Source organism: Oryza brachyantha, chromosome 8 (genome assembly GCF_000231095.2).
Source record: "Oryza brachyantha chromosome 8, ObraRS2, whole genome shotgun sequence".
In the NCBI taxonomy this organism is placed as follows: Eukaryota; Viridiplantae; Streptophyta; class Magnoliopsida; order Poales; family Poaceae; genus Oryza; species Oryza brachyantha.
Window position 1 is genome coordinate 5,018,521 of NC_023170.2, and position 19,007 is coordinate 5,037,527.

The following is a 19,007-nucleotide window of genomic DNA, read 5'->3' on the forward strand; positions in this document are numbered from 1 at the left end:
TATTTAAGCTAGAAAACAAGCAATAAAATACTAAGTAATTCCTATTTACGCACCAAGAACAGGACCTTCACACAAACTGTGAAAACACATGCACAGCCAATGGTACCTTCTTTTAATTTTCAATCTAAATCTTAAATTTAGAGTTGATTTTGAGATATTTTTTCAAGTTTATTTTCTAGCCATGGCTTTTAGATCGCTCAGAATATATATATAAAATTTCTATTCCTAAACTATTTTTTATTTACACATGCCTTTTTTTTAAAAAAAAAAAACAAAACAATCACCCCCGTGGGGTTTGATCAACAAGGGCCACACTGTGACAGGCTGACAGCTCAAGTTGCAGACACAGTACAAACTTCAGCAGAACGAGGTTCAGTTGGGAGGATGGCAAGTGGATTTGGGTAGTTTCTGGACAGCGTGTTCCTCAACTTGGCGAAGGTGGATGTCATTCTCTCTTCGACACTAGGGATGGATTAACACAGCACCTCAATAATTGCCCATCCCTTCACATCAAGCACCAGGCTTCAACGGATGTCACTAACATGATGGTCTAGCCTTTGAATTTCCAGAGAATTGACAGATTTTCAAGAGGAATTTTGAACACAGTGAATACATAATGACTTCACCGTACTAGCCAGTAGCCTATGAAACATTTGCTCTCAGATAAATTGTTAGTGTTTGTTATACAAAACGAATAAATGAAGTTACTTTCCCTAAAGTTTAATGAAATTCCAATTGTGATATTCATGTCAAGGAAAATACTGGATACATATATAAACAACTAGGACATAGCACCTTCGATTAGTTTTAAGAGATGTTATTCCAGCCATTCACGGTGGATATACCAGATCGAAAACATACAAACTACAGTGGTGACAGCCCTGTGCCTCTCATAGGTGTTACTTGATAGGTCAAATGTCAGATTTATATTAGACCATAATTTTGGCAGTTAGTATTACACACAACTTTGTATGCAAATTTTCAAGGGTAAAATAGCCCTGAGGTTAGAGAGACTAAACTTGTTATCGATCAAAGCGTCAATATATATTTTCAACTATAAGATGACAGTGTAAAATCCAAAATGGACTACCGCAATTTATGAAAATTACTGTTTTGGAAAGGCATGAGGATAAACTTTTCCACATAGAACTCTCCATATGTGTCACTTTCTAATTGAATTGGCAGTGCCAAGTGGCGGTCCAAGTGTGTATAGCTCATGTTGGTGTCATAAATAACATGCAAAAACAAAAGGATGAAGTCATAATAGAGTTCTAGAGAACTAATTTTTTTATAAAAAAAGTATAACTAGAATCTATTTAGCATGTTAATCTAGAGCACAAAGCAAATGGTCAATGCACAATAACTATAATCTTGTATTTCAATACAGATGGAACCCACTTATTGTCGTTTTGCTATAAAGTCCATCATTTGTTAAGCCAAATAACATACAAGAAAACATTAGCCATCGGACCACTCCGAGTATTGTTTATTTATTGATATCCTTCCTCTTATCCATCAGATGTTGGCATAATATATAGAACATTTTTTCCATCCTCGAGAAGGTACAAGGTACCACTGTTTTTCATGTACCAAATTACATGTAAAACAGTGGTACCTCATGATACCTTCTTAAGGATGATAAAATTGCTCTAGTATATATGCAATGTTTGTTCTAAATTGTTTTCCTTGCCATTTATGCAAATAGATCTAATTGTTTCTTAGTTCAGCAGATTGGTCCCTCAGATTTGCCTTCTTTTAGTTCAGCACAACTGAACTTTAAACTGGAAATATCTTTCGTTTCTTTCATAGTACAGTATTCTTAGCCCTTCTTACTGTTCCCTTTCATGCCAATAGTTGTTTCATAATATTCCATATGTCAAATAGGTCGCACCTTAGCTCAATGATTCATTAGCTTCTAAAACTATATCAAGAGAACTATAATAGTCATATTAATGTTTTTATATCTTTTTTCTCTGAAAAATATATTGTGCACTTTGTTCATGGACAAACATGGTGTTAAAGTTGCATCACTAATTTTGTAGAGAAAAAAAAATAGCAGCCTACTTCAAATATACTGTACTAACAAATCTTACTGGATCGCCGGTGCAACGTAGTGGGGAAATTCCCTAGTTTATATATCTCCATTAACAATCATTGAATTAACAATATAAATTCTCCCACTTTCATCACTACTTGCAGGTTTTTGCACCTCATATGCCAACTTCCTCTTGCTCAGGAGTGCCATCACCGTAGCCTCAAGTCCCAACCTCCATCATCTACTCTACCATGGCATCCAAAAGAACATGGCAGCTTTGGATGCCCTCCCTTCTCTCACATGCCCTCCTCTTTCTCACAGCCACCTCCCAGTCCATGGATGGAGATGACCTCTCAGCACTCCTGTCATTCAAATCCCTCATCAGAAACGACCCAGGACAGGTGCTGTCCTCCTGGGACGCACTCAGCAACGGCACCAACACCACGGCACTAGAATTCTGCCGGTGGGCCGGAGTTTCCTGTGACGATAGCCGGCACCCAGGTCGTATTACCGCCATTCATCTGCGCAACACTGGCCTAGTCGGCACCATCTCCCCGCGGATTGGTAACTTGACCCTCCTCCGTGTCCTTGATTTGTCTGCCAATAGCCTTGATGGCGATATCCCGGCCAGCCTTAGTGGTTGTCCAAAGCTTCATGCCATGAACTTGAGCATGAACCACCTGTCAGCTGCCATACCTGATGATCTTGGTCAGTTATCACAGCTTGCCATATTCGACGTCGGCCACAACAATCTCACTGGTGGTATTCCCAAGTCACTCTCCAACCTCACATCACTTGTGAAGTTTATTGTCGAGAGGAACTTCATCCATGGACAGGATTTGAGCTGGTTGGGCAACCTGACATTGTTGACACACTTTGTTCTTGAAGGGAACCGTTTCACTGGTAACATCCCTGAAACTTTTGGTAAAATGAGAAATATTATTTACTTTAGTGTCCAAGGTAACGAGTTCGAAGGCCGTGTTCCACTACCGATCTTCAATATTTCTTCCATTAGATACCTAGATCTTGGGTTCAACAGACTGTCAGGGTCACTTCCACTCGATATCGGTGTTAAGCTTCCCAGAATAAAACGCTTTAACACACTTGCTAACCATTTTGAGGGCATAATACCACCCACCTTCTCAAACGCGTCTGCACTTGAATACTTGCTTCTTCGTGGAAACAAATACCATGGCTTGATTCCTAGGGAAATTGGCATCCATGGTAATCTGAAGGTATTGATGTTAGGAGATAATGCACTGCAAGCAACACAGTCTAGTGATTGGGAATTTTTTACATCATTAACCAACTGTAGCAGCTTGTTAGCATTAGATGTTGGACACAACGACCTTGTTGGTGCAATGCCAGCTATCATTGGAAACCTTAGCAAAGAGCTCTCATCGATTGACCTAAGTTACAACCAAATAATCGGGACCATACCTAAAGATCTGTGGAAGTTTAAACTTACATCTCTCTCCTTGTCATATAACCTCTTCACAGGAACCTTACCTCCTGATATTGGCCAACTTCCAAGAATCAATAAAATCTACATATCACATAATAGAATCAGTGGGCAGATACCACAATCATTAGGTAATATCTCACAGTTGAACCTCCTTGATGTTTCAAATAATTTTCTGGACGGCAGCATTCCAGTTAGCATTGGCAACCTTACAAAACTTGATACCTTGGATCTTTCCAGTAACACCTTGATGGACCAAATTCCACAGGGGATACTTAAAATACCTTCCCTTACCAGACTTCTCAACCTCTCCAACAATGCTCTCAGTGGTTCCATTCCAACACAAATTGGGCTCTTGAACAACCTTATTAGAATGGACCTCTCAATGAATGAGCTATCTGGTGAAATTCCAGAATCCATTGGCAGCTGTGTCCAACTGAGTTCCTTAAATTTCCAAGGAAATGTTCTCCGAGGACAAATCCCACAAAGTCTAAATAATTTAAGGAGCCTTGATACCCTTGATCTCTCTAGTAACAACATGGAAGGTCCCATACCTGAATTTCTAGCAAACTTCACGCTTCTAACTAATCTAAACCTCTCCTTCAACAAACTATCAGGTCCAGTTCCAGATATAGGGATTTTCCGTAATGTCACTATAGTGTCACTCTCAGGTAACAGAATGCTATGTGGTGGCCCTCCATACTTGCAATTCCCTTCATGCTCATCTAAAGATTCTGACCAGGTTTCCGTGCATCGACTACATGTCTTAATCTTCTGCATCGTTGGAACCTTGATATTCACTTTGTGTTGTATAACTGTATACTGGTTTACTACAAGAAGGATGAAACTGAGTGTCACTGACAATGTGAACCTATTTCTCAATGAGATGAATGAGAGGATATCCTATGCTGAACTGCAAGCTGCAACCCAGTCATTCTCACCGGCAAATTTGATTGGCTCTGGAAGCTTTGGCAATGTATACATTGGAAATCTAGTTATTGATCAGAATATAGTGCCTGTTGCAATCAAGGTACTTAACCTTGACCAACAAGGAGCCAGTAGAAGTTTCTTGATGGAGTGCGATGCCCTTAGGAGAATTCGACATCGCAAGCTTGTCAAGGTGATCACCGTCTGCAGTGGTTTAGACCAACATGGTGATGAATTCAAGGCACTTGTTCTAGAATTCATTTGCAATGGAAGTTTAGATGAGTGGCTACATGCAAACACAACAACACTTACCACAAGCAACGGAAGGCTAAGTTACATGAAAAGGCTGCATATTGCTCTTGATGTTGCAGAGGCATTGGAGTATCTTCACCATCATATTGCGCCACCTATAGTTCACTGTGATATCAAACCAAGCAACATTCTTCTAGATGATGACATGGTGGCCCATGTTACGGACTTCGGCCTAGCAAAAATAACGAATGCTGAACCATGCACAGAAAGCAGCTCATTTGTGATTAAAGGAACAATTGGATATGTTGCACCAGGTAAATGATTATTAATATTTACCTGAACTATGGTTGCATTGAAACATCTTTTATGTTTCTAGATTTTACTAGTTTGACAAAATTACTCTTGGTATTTTCATATGAATATTGTAATTGATTGATTTGATACCCATCTATTCTACATTTTTGTTTTCAGAATATGGCACAGGATCTCCGGTCTCCATGGAAGGTGACATACATAGCTACGGGGTGCTGTTATTGGAAATGTTTACCGGAAGAAAACCAACTGAGACTTTCAACAACAGTATGACAAATCTTATCGACTATGTCAAGATGGCCTATCCAAATAATCTACTGGAAATATTAGATGCTAGCTCAACTTACGATGGAAACACCCAAGATATCGTAGAACTAGTTATTTATCCTATATTTCGAATTGCTCTATCATGCTGCAAGGAATCACCAAGAGAAAGAATGAAGATGGATGCCGTCGTCAAGGAATTGAACGCCATAAAGAAGGCATCCTCAGCTCATGGATATGCCTGATGCTGAATTTCAATCAACCAAGTAATCTGGGTATAAGTAATCATATGTTCCTACATTTGGTTAGGCCTTCTTGAGAAGTTACAGAAGCAAGTTTTTGTTTATTATGAAGTTCATTATATAATCACTAGCATTATTTCCTTTTTATCGTGTATGTTTATCTCTTTCAATTTTGTATCTTTCTTTCTTCGCCACTGTCTCACCTACCCTCTGAATTTACATTTTACTCTCTCAGCCCCCTGAGCTTCCATTTTCACCTTTGCACAATTCAGTAGTTTACTACTGTGCTATAACAAAAAAAAAATCACGTTAGCACTACAATGGGGCATAAAAGAAAAGCACAAACCTTTCCGTTTAATCCACTTTTTAAAAATGGTATTTTGGGTCAACTTGGAAGATTAGTGCTAATAATGTTTCACCTGTGAATCTTTCACTGTTGTAAATAAATATTGGGCACAAAAAATGCAGCTATATTTAAATTCTATCACGCCGGAGAAGGATTATTTGGGTGGATTGTGCAATAGAATAGAGCAAATAAAGACAACCAAAACAGGAGAATATGAGATCGATGGCAGACTGGCCTGAGATTCACCCGAGGGCTGAAGACGACGACGCGCATGGATGGCCGCCGCCGAGGGATGTGGTTTCGTGCCCGCGGCGCTGATCTGCGACCGCGAGGAGGGGCCAGCTGCGCCCGCGCGTGTCGAGGCTGCCGGGACACAGGCCGAGCGGATAGACGGCGGGAGGATGCCGGCCAAGAGATGGACGTCGGGGAAGCAGGCGGCGGCGGCGGAGTCGAGGCTGCCCCGAGCGGCGGCGGCGGCGGAGTCGAGGCTGCCCCGAGCGTCGACGGCGACGGAAAACCGGCTCACACAACCCAAGTAATCCCTTCTTTCTACGAAGTTAAACCTGAAGGGCATCTTTAATGTGCATGCTAAAAAGATACCACGAAGAGAGAAAGAAACGTGGAACTAAATATGATATCTTAGAATTTGAAAGCACTTGTTATTTTTTTAGCATCTGTGCTAAGGTCATCCTCAATACAAGTTTTATGGACACAATTACCTAGAGGTGACATGTCATCTAAAAAGTTCGAAACTAGGATAAAACACCCTCTCTCAATGCATAGTTTTATCTATTGTTATTTTCTAGGTTACATGCAAGACACAAGCTGTTTAGGTAAGAGTGTATAGAAGGTTTCATCCCCATGAAACTTATTTCATCTCTATCTTCATTAATACTTTGCCACATACTTTGCCCACATCATCAAAAATGTTTACATGACACTTTATTTATTGTCCATGAAACTCCCATTGAGATTGGTCTAAGGGTTTTTTGTGAGAAAGTTAATGCTAATATTTTTATAATCTGTGGGACTCATCTTAGCATGGACTATAATGATATATACATTGGAGCAATATTGAATTATGGTGCTAGTGGCTGAGGTGTCCTCCCTGGTAAATTCTAAATAACTAAACATTAAAATTACCCTAAAAGCTGAATTATGGTTATGTCATGTCACCTATAAATCTCAACTATTAGATCTAATCTAGACGCTCAGTAACACGTGAGGCCCATCTCAGTTCTCCTCTATCGCCATCCGCCCTACCGATGCCGCCATTGAATGCTTTTCGACATATTTTAGTCCAAACTGTTATAAAAAATAATGAGCTAACAAACTCAGACAGATGAAATCTAGGATATTATCCACGTGTAGGTCATAATAAACAATTTTATCTCATTTTTTAATTTATTTCACTCATCATAAAAGAAAGAAGTAGCAGTAAAGGAGTATTCACAAGGTATGAAAATACAAATATGCATAATATTCTTCCAAAGACAGAAAAGAGGCTAATTCAACAATACCATATTTTTTCAAGCAATTAAATTAACAACACATGTGGTGTCGATCGATGAGGCCTCGGTGATAGAAATGAGTGTCCAAAAGGCAGACCCAACCATGGGCTGAGGCCCTGGCCACCCGAAGCCTCCGAGCTGTTCCAGCCCAAAATCATTCCAATAGAGTTGTAACCTAGCTAGCCCCTGGCCCACCTCTGTTACCCGAAGCTAAGATGGGCCTCACTACCCCGCAATATGCCCATATACAGCCGAAATTTAAAAAGACCATGTAATGTGTAAAAAATATACTGGGCTGAATCCAATCCTATAAAGTGTGATAGTTTTTGTGAAATGAAAAGGTTCACTGTACGTCTCTCAATATAACGTCGAATTCGTCTGAGATCCATTAACCCCAAAACCAAAAATGTATACCCATAATCTCACGTAAATCGTTTAGAGAAGATGCTCTAACAATATTGACTATTTTTTTATCCGGTTTTACTGACGTGACGTACGGTGAGCCATGATGTAGGGTGAGCCCCACGTGTCAGTGGCTCGATTTTTCCCTCTTTTTCTCTCTTTGGAAGCCTTCTCTGTTCGAGCTAGTAGTTCTCTTCTCCGACGACGCCATGTGTGGCAGCTGATGCTCCTCCTCGTGGCGCCCATGCTTGCGCTGCCACTGGCATCCGCCCAGCCGTGGCAGATATGCGGCAGCAACGGCAACCACACGGCCAACAGCACCTACCAAGGCCAACCCCAAGCAGCCAGCCGACGCCGACGAGCTCGGCAGGAACGTCTCCAGAAATTTCATTGCCGCCGGCGCCACCGATGGCACCGTGTCGAATATTGTCTACGCGCTCACCATCTGCCGCGGCGACACCAACGCCTCCGCATGCATGTGCAACTGCACCGGCACCATCTTCCAGGACGAGACGACCATGAATCGTTTTTAAGAAGCAGTCATTTGCTGATAGGTTAAACTGGTTATTGAAGACTAGGATCAGCTAGGCATCCAATAGAAATAAACTGGAATAATTAAATAAACATTGAATCATTTGCTACGATAGACTGAAACCAACATGCATATGATCCTTATAAGCCAATGCAACACTCAAATAACCATTGACATAAAATAAAGCTGACTGGTATAGAAATAATGTAATAAGGCAATAGGCTTAACGACCGCAGACCTGTTCATTGCAATGCTGCAAAGGATGACCTCAGTTGCAGTCGTTCTTTTCTACTCGATATGATAACTATTTGATGCCCTTGCATTATTCAAATGAAAGGAAACAACAATGCAGTAAGAAACAAGTAGAAAAGGAGTGCAACCTTGAAATTTCTAGATATCACTTTTGTTAGAAGAGAAGATTTAATTTTCTTCAGAAACCCCAATATAACTGATAAGAGAATATATATATTAATGATCAAAATTTACCATGTCAATTAGGAGAAAAACATGCTCGCGGTGTAAAATTCTATCCGCGAAGCTATATGATCATAGGAAAAATTGGCATTTAGGGGAGGAAGGGGATGACGAAAAGGGGACGAGGGAAACCCTGCAATTTACTTTAAGGCAAGAGAAGACGATCCCTTGAATTTTTTCTATTTTAGTCTTTTTAAAACCTTTTTATAAGTAGGTCTCTTGAAAAACTTTAACCGAAAATGGAATCAAAGCTCAGCGCCAGCCATCCTACCGCCGAGGTCTTACTACAAGGCGCCAAGGTGCGCTGTGCCGAGCTCCTTTGCCAACTGGCACACTAACGAGGTGGCGATTGACATGGCGGGAGGTTGGTGACAGGATGGGTGGCACCGAGGGTTAGTGCCAGCTTGCGTGGAACTGAGCTTAGGGGCAGTCCACTCCTCCTTTCTCCCCCCCCCCCCTCCCCTCTTTCTCCTGGCCCGAGCTGGAGCCAGGCTCTTCTCCTCACTCTACTCTCACACCAAATCCTCTCCAATCCACTCGATTTGGAATTGTGTTTGCTTCGATTTTGTTTGTGGGAGGTGCTATTCTCGAAAGTGGAGCAGAATTTGGAAGCGCTCACGAGGAAATGTTACATATGCATGACTAGATTGGGCAAGTTTATGTGAGTTTGTTTGTGTGTATTTGGTTAACAGGTTACCAGGGAATATACAACTATTTTTCTTTTACAAAGCATACTAGTAATTTGTTGTTATCCAAACATAATACGTTCTATTGGAGTAAATACTTTTGTGGTTCTTTTTAGATAATGGATAAAATTCAGCCTTTGGTTCAAAGCAAGCTACAGGCTACAGCTACTAATTACACAGAATTTTTACTGATAGCTGATAAGGCATCCAAGAAAAGGCAATACCAATGAACAGGCAATCTTCTCTCAATGAAGTGTCTCTTTTATTTCTTGAATCATTTATTAACGTCGAGTTCGCCAAATTTTGAAGACAAAATCAAAGTTCCAAACATATTTCCTCCCGAAGATGTACAGAACCGCTCTCAAAGCTATGTACAGTGGTACTAAAATATTCGCTCAGAACTGCAGTAGCACCTAATGAGTTAACAAACTCAGACAGAAGAAATTCAGGATTGTACTACTATGGTGTATCCACGTGTAGGTCATCATAAACAATTTTATCTCAATAGTATTCAAAAGGTATGAAAATACAAATATGTATAATGTTCTTCCAAAGACAGAATTGAGGATAATTCAATAATACCCGTATACAGAATATTTTTCCAAGCAATTAAATTAACAACATACATGCTTGATACTTGGTGTTGATGGATGGGGCCTTAGGAATAGAAATGAGTGTCCAAAAAGTAGACCCAACCATGGGCCGAGGCCCAGGCCACCTGAAGCCTCCAAGCTATTCTAGCCCAAAATCATTTCAGTAGAGTTGTAGGCCTAGCTAGCCCCTGGCCCATCTCTCTCACCCGGAGCCAAGATGGGCCTCACCACCCCTGATGTGCTAATATACAGCCGAAATTCAGAAAGGTCATGAAACACCCTTATTGTGTGAAAAACGTATTGGGACAGATCCAATCCTATAAAGTGTGATGGCTTTCTTGATTGAAAAAAGTTCACCGTAGGTCACTCGACATAACGTGGAATCCGTCTGAGGTCTTTTTAACTCCAAAACTAGAAATGTATACTCTTAAACTCATATAAACCGTTTAAAGAAGATCCTCTGACGATATTAACCAATTTTTTGGCTAGTTTCACTGACGTGCCGTACGGTGGGTCCTACATGTGAGCGGCTCGATTTTTTTCCTCTTTTTCTCTCTGTGTGAGTCTTCTCTATTCGAGCTAGTAGCTCTCTTCTCCGACGACGCCACGTGTGGCAGCTCAGTCCATGGCCTGCTGATGCTGCTCCTCGTGGCGCCCATTCATACTTGCGCTGCAGCTGGCATCCCCGCCCAGCCGTGGCAGATATGCGGCAGCAACGGCAACCACACGCCCAACAGCACCTACTAGGCCAACCTCAAGCAGATCGCCGACGAGCTCGACAGGAACGTCTCCAGCAATTTCTTTGCCGCCGGCGCCACCGTTGGTACCGTGCCAAAAGGATTTTTTTAAATATACCCTTTTATAACGATAACCAACAGATCTGATTTTCTTATAATACGCTGGCAGTAGTATAGTACAAATTTTATAATAATAAAATTAAAACTAAAATATATAACATAACAATAAATTTATGTATAATATTTTATATTAAAATAAATAAATTGCTAAGTATATCTTATCAAAAATTTAAATAAAATATTTAATATGGTTAGATTTAAATTTTACTGCACTATTATCCAACGGTAACAATGGCGTGCCGAATGTTGTCTACGCGCTCATGATCTGCTGCGGCGACGCCAACGCCTCCGCCTGCATGTGCAACTGCACCGGCACCATCTTCCAGGACGAGACGACCATGAATCCTTTTTAGAGAGCTCGTGAGGTCGACGGTGGAGAACGCTAGCTCCCGGACCGGTGGAGGCGAGGAGGAGCCCTCTCCCCGCGGCTGCTGCTCTGTTGCTTCCAATACTTCCTGAATTGATTTGATATTTTGATTTCTATCGGTTAAGGGCCTATTTAGTTCCTAAAGCATTAAATATACATGAACATTAAAATTAATTACACAGTTATGCGGGAAATAGTGAGATATATTTTTAAGCCTAATTAGGACGTGATTAGACATAAGTGCTACAGTCACCAATATGTACTAATGATGTATTAATTGGACTCAAAAGATTCATCTCGCTGTTTCTAGGCAGAATCTAAAATTTATTTTATAATTAAAGTACGTTTAATACTTTAAATGGATATCAAAAACTTAATTTGATGTTTTTGCAAAAACTTTTGTAAACTAAACGAGGCCTAACTAGCTAGCTAGCTGTTCACTCCATATCCATCGTTGGTTTCCAAGATGGAATGAGAAGAAAGACGAGACGTACGTTGAACTGCATGTAGGAGGCTCGCATTGCAAGCCACTGGGCATCCATAGTCTCGAAAGCTACTCTCTCCGATTTTTTTTTGACGTTGTTGACCATTCATCTTATTCAAAAAATTTATATAATTATTGACTATTTTATTATGATTTAATTTATTACTAAAATAACTTTTAAGTATGATTTATAATTTTGTATATTTGGATAAAATTTTTTGAATAAAACGAAAGGTCAAATATATATCAAAAGGTTACTGATATAAAAAATTGGAGGGAGTATAGGGGTACAGGACGTCACATGCCTCTTAAGTTCTAGCCGTGAATTCAGTGTATTGTTTCAGTTTACTGCTACATCCAGAATATAGAGACAAGGACAGAGACCGACGTCTAGCCTGGCCAGCCGCTGCCGCCCCGGCCGTTACCCGAGAAGGAAGAAGAGAGAGAGGAGAGCAAGGGAGAGAAGAAAAGAAAAAGATAACATGTGAGGTACACTACTTCGATAAAACCAGGTAAAAAATGAGTTGATATTGTTTCTAAACGGTTGATGCTAGCTTACGGGTACACATTTTTAATTTTAGGATTAAAGGACTCGGACAAACTCGACGATAAGTTGAACAACCTCGAGTGAACTTAAACAAAAGGGAAATTACGAGACTAGCCTCTTCAACAATAGATTAAAGGAAAAGTTTTAGGTTGTTGTATTCTTTCTATAGTACCTCCGTTCAACAATATGGACTTTTTATCTCATATAAATACTATAAATCTAGACATATATACAAACAATATATAATTATCGTAGATGAATAAAAAATTCTTGCATTAAATCGAGAAATGATCCCTCCTTTTTCTTTCCAGATTGTATGATATTCTCACTTAACTCTCAAAGAGTCAAAGTATTGCTTTCACAAAAAATAGTGTCCGGTTAGAAGTAGAAAATTTGATAAAAAGAATGTTAACTTTGCGTGACTGGCCAATAAAAACTGAATGAACAGAAGAAGCCACCACATGACCTCTTGGTGTCTATATATGTATATATGTTTGCTATTTGAGGTACTGGGGTAAAACAAATGAAACCAAATATTTAATCATGAACATGTTCACGGTTAATGTCCTATATACGTTGTTTCTGATATAGTTGGAAGAACGCATTCTCAGTATTAGAGTATATAAGGTACTTAGAGGTGTATTAGGATATGATTGCTATGTGTCACACCCTTATTATGTCTGTTTTTTATTACTACACATGTATCTCCTGTATGTATGGCTCTCCTGAGTTTCAATATAATATTTAATATTTCATACGCAATACATCTCTCTCCCTATACTCTTCAACATGTTATTAGCAAGCGACCTAGTGTAACCGCTCACCATTTCTTTTGGTTGTCATCATGCTTTTCCGTGAGTGATCGATCAAAATCTCGATATCGGGCCTCATCTTCACGTCATCGCTAGTTTTCGCCGAGTCATCAAGCAACAGTAGCATCGTCTCTGATAGACTTCGTTGATTAATGGTGGTTTCCAAGCTTGTATCGATCTCATAGATTCCGCACGCTTGCCCACACTACAGGCTGCTCCTGGCAAGGAACACTCCGGCTGCGTTGGCATCGTCCGTGCCGCTGTCATTCCGCATGTCATCGGCAATGTCCTCGCTACATGCCACTAGTGTGAACCTGGCCGACCGCTTGCAATTGAAGTGTAGTCATGACTTGTTATCTCATAGGATGGTTAGTAAATTGTTTTCTATAGAAAAGTTGTTTTAAAAATCATATTAATATGATTTTTTAAAAAATATAAAATAGATTAATATGATTTTTTTAAAAATAACTTTTCTATAGAAATGTTTTGCAAAAGTATACCGTTTAGCAGTTTGGGAAGCGTGCGCGCGGAAAACGAGAGGATAAGTTAACTTAGAGGGGGAGCTGAACGCGGCCCTAGTAGCTCTCTTCTCCGACGACGCCATGTGTGGCAGCTGATGCTCCTCCTCGTGGCGCCCATGCTTGCGCTGCCATTGGCATCCGCCCAGCCATGGCAGATATGTGCATGGGCAGATCCACCTCCCGGGCAACTGCCCATGCTTTCCGACGCTAAACTACCGGAGGATTAGCAATTATATAATACTATTGCTCAAGCAATTAAGAGTACAAATTATATATTTGATTCTAGGTATGTTTGTCCGTCGTCCAGGTCTTAAATAATTTCTGGCTCTGCCACTGGATATGCGGCAGCAACGGCAACCACACGGCCAACATCACCTACCAAGCCAACCTCAAACAGCTAGCCGACGAGCTAAGATGGGCCTCACCACCCCCTCAATCTGTCCATGTGCAGCCCAAATTTAAAAAGGTCATCAAACACCCTTATTGTGTGAAGAACATACTAGGTTGGATCCAATCCTATAAAGTGTAATAGCTTTCCTGAAAGAAAAAAGTTCACTGGAGGTCCCTCGGCATAACGTTGAATCTGTCTAATATACCTTGACCCCAAAACCAGAAATATATACCCCTAAACTCACATAAACCGTTCAAAGAAGATCCTCTAGCAGTATTGACTTTTTTTCGGTTTCACTGACATAACATATGGTGGGCCCCACATGTGAACAGCCCGAATTTTTTTTTCCTATTTTCTCTCTTTGTGGGACTTCTCTATTCAAGCTAGTAGCTCTCTTCTCCGACGACGCCATGTGTGGCAGCTGATGCTCCTCCTCGTGGCGCCTATGCTTGTGCTGCCACTAGCATCCGCCCAGCCGTGGCAGATATGTGGCAGCAACGGCAACCAACCACACGGCCAACAGCACCTACCAAGGCCAACCTCAAGCAGCCAGTCGACGCCGACGAGCTCGACAGGAACGTCTCCAGCAATTTATTCGCCGCTGGCGCTGTTAGCACTAATCTTGATAAGGTTTGTGTCTTAGCATGTAGTTAGTTTCATACGAGATGTGTTCACCCTGAGTCATGTACTAAACTAGTGTGTTAGTGTAGTTTGGGCAATAGCTAGCTAGTTAATTAGCATGTGCGTGTGCTGCATGTGTTAGCAGGAGTGAGTCCTCAGGTTGTTAGGTAGACTATAGGATCCGCAAGTGGTGTGCGGTGGACTCGGTAGCTACATGCATACGAGCACGTTAGAGGCAACAAGTGGTATCAGAGCTGGGCCCACAATCTCTCTAGTGCGCATGCACTCATGTGGTGTAAGCCCGAACCCCAGTGAACCGCCGGTGTGAGGCCCGTATGTGCTCGTGTGTAGAGCAGGTCATGGCTAAGGGGCACCAATGTGTGACAGAAAAGATTGTTGGGAATAGTCTCACATTGAAAGTTTAGAGGGAGTGACACCAACTTAAAGAGGAAAGGGATCCCTCACCTTATAGGCTAGCTTTTAGGGTGTAAAAAGGCTTCCTCCAGGACCTGCGTCTCCCGGTTTTGGGCCATCAGACACCGCCGTTGACACCGTGCCAAATATTGTCTACGCGCTCACGATCTGCCGCGGCGATGCCAACGCCTCTTTTTTAGGGAGCTCCGTGAGGTCGACGGTGGAGAACGCTCCCGGCCGGTCAGCTCTCTCCCCGGCTGCTGCTTTGTTGCTTCCAATACTTCCTGAATTGATTTGATATTTTGATTTCTCATCAGTTAACTAGCTAGCTAGCTTTTCACTCCATGTGTATCCAAATCCATCGTTGGTTTCCAAGATGGACTGAGAAGAAAGACGAGACGTACTTTAAACTGCATATAGGAGGATCGCATTGCAAGCCACTGGGAATCCATCATCTCAAAAGCTGCTCCCTCCGATTTTTTGTTTGACGCCATTGACTTTATATCTACGTTTAACCATTCATTTTATTAAAAAAAATTTATGTAACTATTGACTATTTTATTATGATTTGATTTATTACGAAATTAACTTTTAAGTACGATTTATAATTTTGTATATTTAGAAAAAAAATTGAATAAGACGAAGGATCAAATGTATATAAAAAGTCAACGGCATAAAAAATAGAGAAAGTATATAGGTATAGGACGTCAAATGCCTCTTAAGTTCTCGCTGTGAATATTCAGTGTATTGTTTCAGTTTACTGCTACATCCAGAATATAGAGACAAGGACAGAGACCGACGTCTAGCCTGGCCAGCCGCTGCCGCCCCGGCCGTTACCCGAGAAGGAAGAAGAGAGAGAGAGAGGAGAGCAAGGGAGAGAAGAAGGAGAGAAGAAGAAAAGAAAAAGCCTGATATGTGAGGCCCACTGTACACCACGTCGGTAAAATCAGGCAAAAAATGAGTTGGTATTGCCAATAGATATTTTCTAAACGGTTTATGCTAATTTAGGGTACACATTTCTACTTTTAGGACTAAGAGACCTCCCGTGAACTTAAAAAAAAGGAAAACTATGAGCCTCTTCAATAATAGATTAAATAGAAGTTTCAGGTTGTTGCATTCTTTCTATAGTACCTCCATTCGATAATGTGGACTTTTTATCACTAGATTCATATAAATACTATTGAGTCTAGGCATATATACAAACAATATATAATTATCAATAGATGAATAAAAAATTATTGCATTAAATCGAGAACAGATCCCTCTTTTTTCTTTCTAGATTGCATGATATTCTCACTTAACTCTCGAAGAGTCAAAGTATTGCTTTCACACAAAACAGTGTCCAGTTAGAAGTAGAAAATTTGATCAAAAAGAATGTTAACTATGCGTGACTGTCCAATAAAAACTGAATGAACAGAAGAAGCCACCACGTGACCTCTTGGCGTCTATATATCACATGTTCGCCTCCTATGGCCAATAATTTTAGCCCATAATATTTCAGTAATATGTATGTGTTTGCTACTTGAGGTACTGGGGTAAAACAAATGAAACCAAATATTTAATCATGAAGATATTCACAGTTAATGTCCTATATACGATGTTTCTCGTATAGTTGGAAGAACACATTTCCAGTATTAGAGTATAGAAGTTACTTAAAAGTGTATTAGGATATAATTGATATGTGTCACACCCCCTTATTATATCCGTTTTTTATCACTACCTATGCATCTCCTGTATGTACGGCTCTACTGAGTTTCAATATAATATGTAATATTTCCTACGCAATACATCTCTCTCCCTATACTCTTCAACGTGTTATTAGAGCGAACGACATAGGGTAACCGCTCACCGTTTCTTTTGGTTGTCATCATGCTTTCCCATGAGTGATCGATCAAAATCTCGATATCGGGCCTCATCTTCGTGTCATCGCTAGTTTTCGCCGAGTCATCAAGTAACAGTAGCATCGTCTCTGATAGACTTCGTCGATTAATGGTGGTTTCGAAGAAATGATTGATCTCATAGCTTCCGCACGCTTGCCAACACTACAGGCTGCTCCTTGCAAGGAATGCTTCGGGTACGGTGCCATCGTCCGTGCCGCTGTCATTCCGCATGTCATCGCCAATTTTCTCGCTGCATGCCACTAGTGTGAACCTGGCCGACCGCTTGCAATTGAAGTGTAGTCCTAACTTGTTATCTCATAGGATGGTTAAGGGCATTGTTTTGCGTGTCAATTTGATTTTATTTCGATAGAGAATTGTGAATTAGAACAACAAAATCATGTGAGATTGTGAATGTTGATTAGATGATTAAAGGTCTGAATAAGCTTAACGATTGCAGACATGTTCATTGAACTACTGAAAAGGATTAACTCAATTGCAATGTTCTTGATGCCGTTGCATTATTCGAGTGAAAGGAAACTATAATGTAAAGAACAAGCAGAAAAGGAGTGCAGCCTTGAAAATTCTAGATATCACTTTTGTTAGAAGAGAAAATTTAATTTGATTCAGAAACCACAACATAACTGATAAGAACAAAGGTATTAATGATTGAAAGTTACCATCTCAATTAGGAGAAAAGCATGCATGCTGTGTAAATTCTATCTGCAAAGCAAGCTATATGATCCTAGGAAAAATTAGCATTCAGAGGAGGAAGGGGATGAGAGAAAACCCTAAAATTTACATTAAGGAAAGATAGAATAGATCATCGATCTGATTTTTTTTATATTTTAGCTCTTTTTAAAATTTTTCTATAAATAGGTATGTATGAAACATTAACCAGAAATAGACCCAAGTCTCGACACCAGCCATCCTGCCACCGAGGTCCTTCTACAAGGCACCAAGTTGCGTTGTGCGGAGCTCCTTTTGCCAAATGAAACAGTGCCCAGGTGGCAGTTGATGTGACGGGAGATCGACACAGTGATGGGAAATGAGAAATGAGTCCCAATCAAGTGGATTAGAGAGGATAGGAAACAAGCCTGGCTCGGGCACGGGCTGGGGGAAGGAGAAGAAAGAAAGGAGAAGTGGGGGAAACGGGAAAAGGAAAAGCTGGCCTGAGTGGTTGCCCCTAGCTCAGCGCCACGCAACCTGGTGCCGACCACGCTGCCACATCATCGCCACGTGCAATCATTGCCAGCTGCTCACATGAGCTCGACGCCATGGTGCATTACGACCTCGGCGCAATGACGGCTGGCGCCGAGTAGTGGCGAAGCCAGGATTTGATTATGAGGACGACTAGTAATTATGAAAGAAAGTTAAAATTTACCTAATTTCAAGAATTTTATTGGTAATACATTATGTAATATAAACAAAGGACACATGATAATATAAAAGAAATAGGTAGATAGCTATACCGCATACAAAACGTACATATTATATTATAAGCAGTGATAATATTGTCCAAACTAAAAGTCTAGATAAATAATTAGATACAAAAATTAGATATAGGCAAAATGAGAAAGAAATCATCCTTTCTCCAATTAGTAACTACTATATACATCGGAAAAATAACAAAATTAATTTAGCTATGTATTTAGTCAAGCGGTTTGTCTAAATACATAGCCAAAAAAATGTTACATTTTAAAAAAGAGATACTAGCATTTTAGAAATTTGAAATTAAAGTGAATAGAAAAATTATACATATGGATTGAAATTTAGTTCATGATTAAAATATTAGCCACAAACTTTTATAGAAAATATATAATTATTATATTCTTAAATTAAAATACATAATATAATTATTCTCTTTTTTGGAGGTAGGGGGTATGTCGTGGGCTGCCATTGGGGGGAGGCCAAGCCCCCTCCAACACCCCTAGCTGCGCCCTTGGCGCCGAGTTTTGGATCCATTCCAGGTTAAAGTTCTCCCATGAACCTATTTAAAAAAGTTTCCAAAAAGAGCAAAAATATAAAAAAAATCAGGGCATATCCCCCTCTCCTTGTTATTGGTGCGGATGCTTCAT

The 19,007-nt window shown here is 40.4% G+C and overlaps 1 protein-coding gene across 1 annotated transcript; it reads left to right on the forward strand.

The window, feature by feature from the left end:
* The first annotated feature begins 2,021 nt into the window (after positions 1 to 2,021).
* LOC102704437 (probable LRR receptor-like serine/threonine-protein kinase At3g47570) lies at positions 2,022 to 5,725 on the forward strand. Its single transcript, XM_006659181.3, has 2 exons — positions 2,022 to 4,990; positions 5,148 to 5,725. Exons 1-2 carry the CDS (start codon positions 2,287 to 2,289, stop codon positions 5,495 to 5,497), a joined length of 3,054 nt encoding a protein of 1,017 aa, XP_006659244.1. The 5' UTR covers positions 2,022 to 2,286; the 3' UTR covers positions 5,498 to 5,725.
* The last annotated feature ends 13,282 nt before the right edge of the window (positions 5,726 to 19,007 follow it).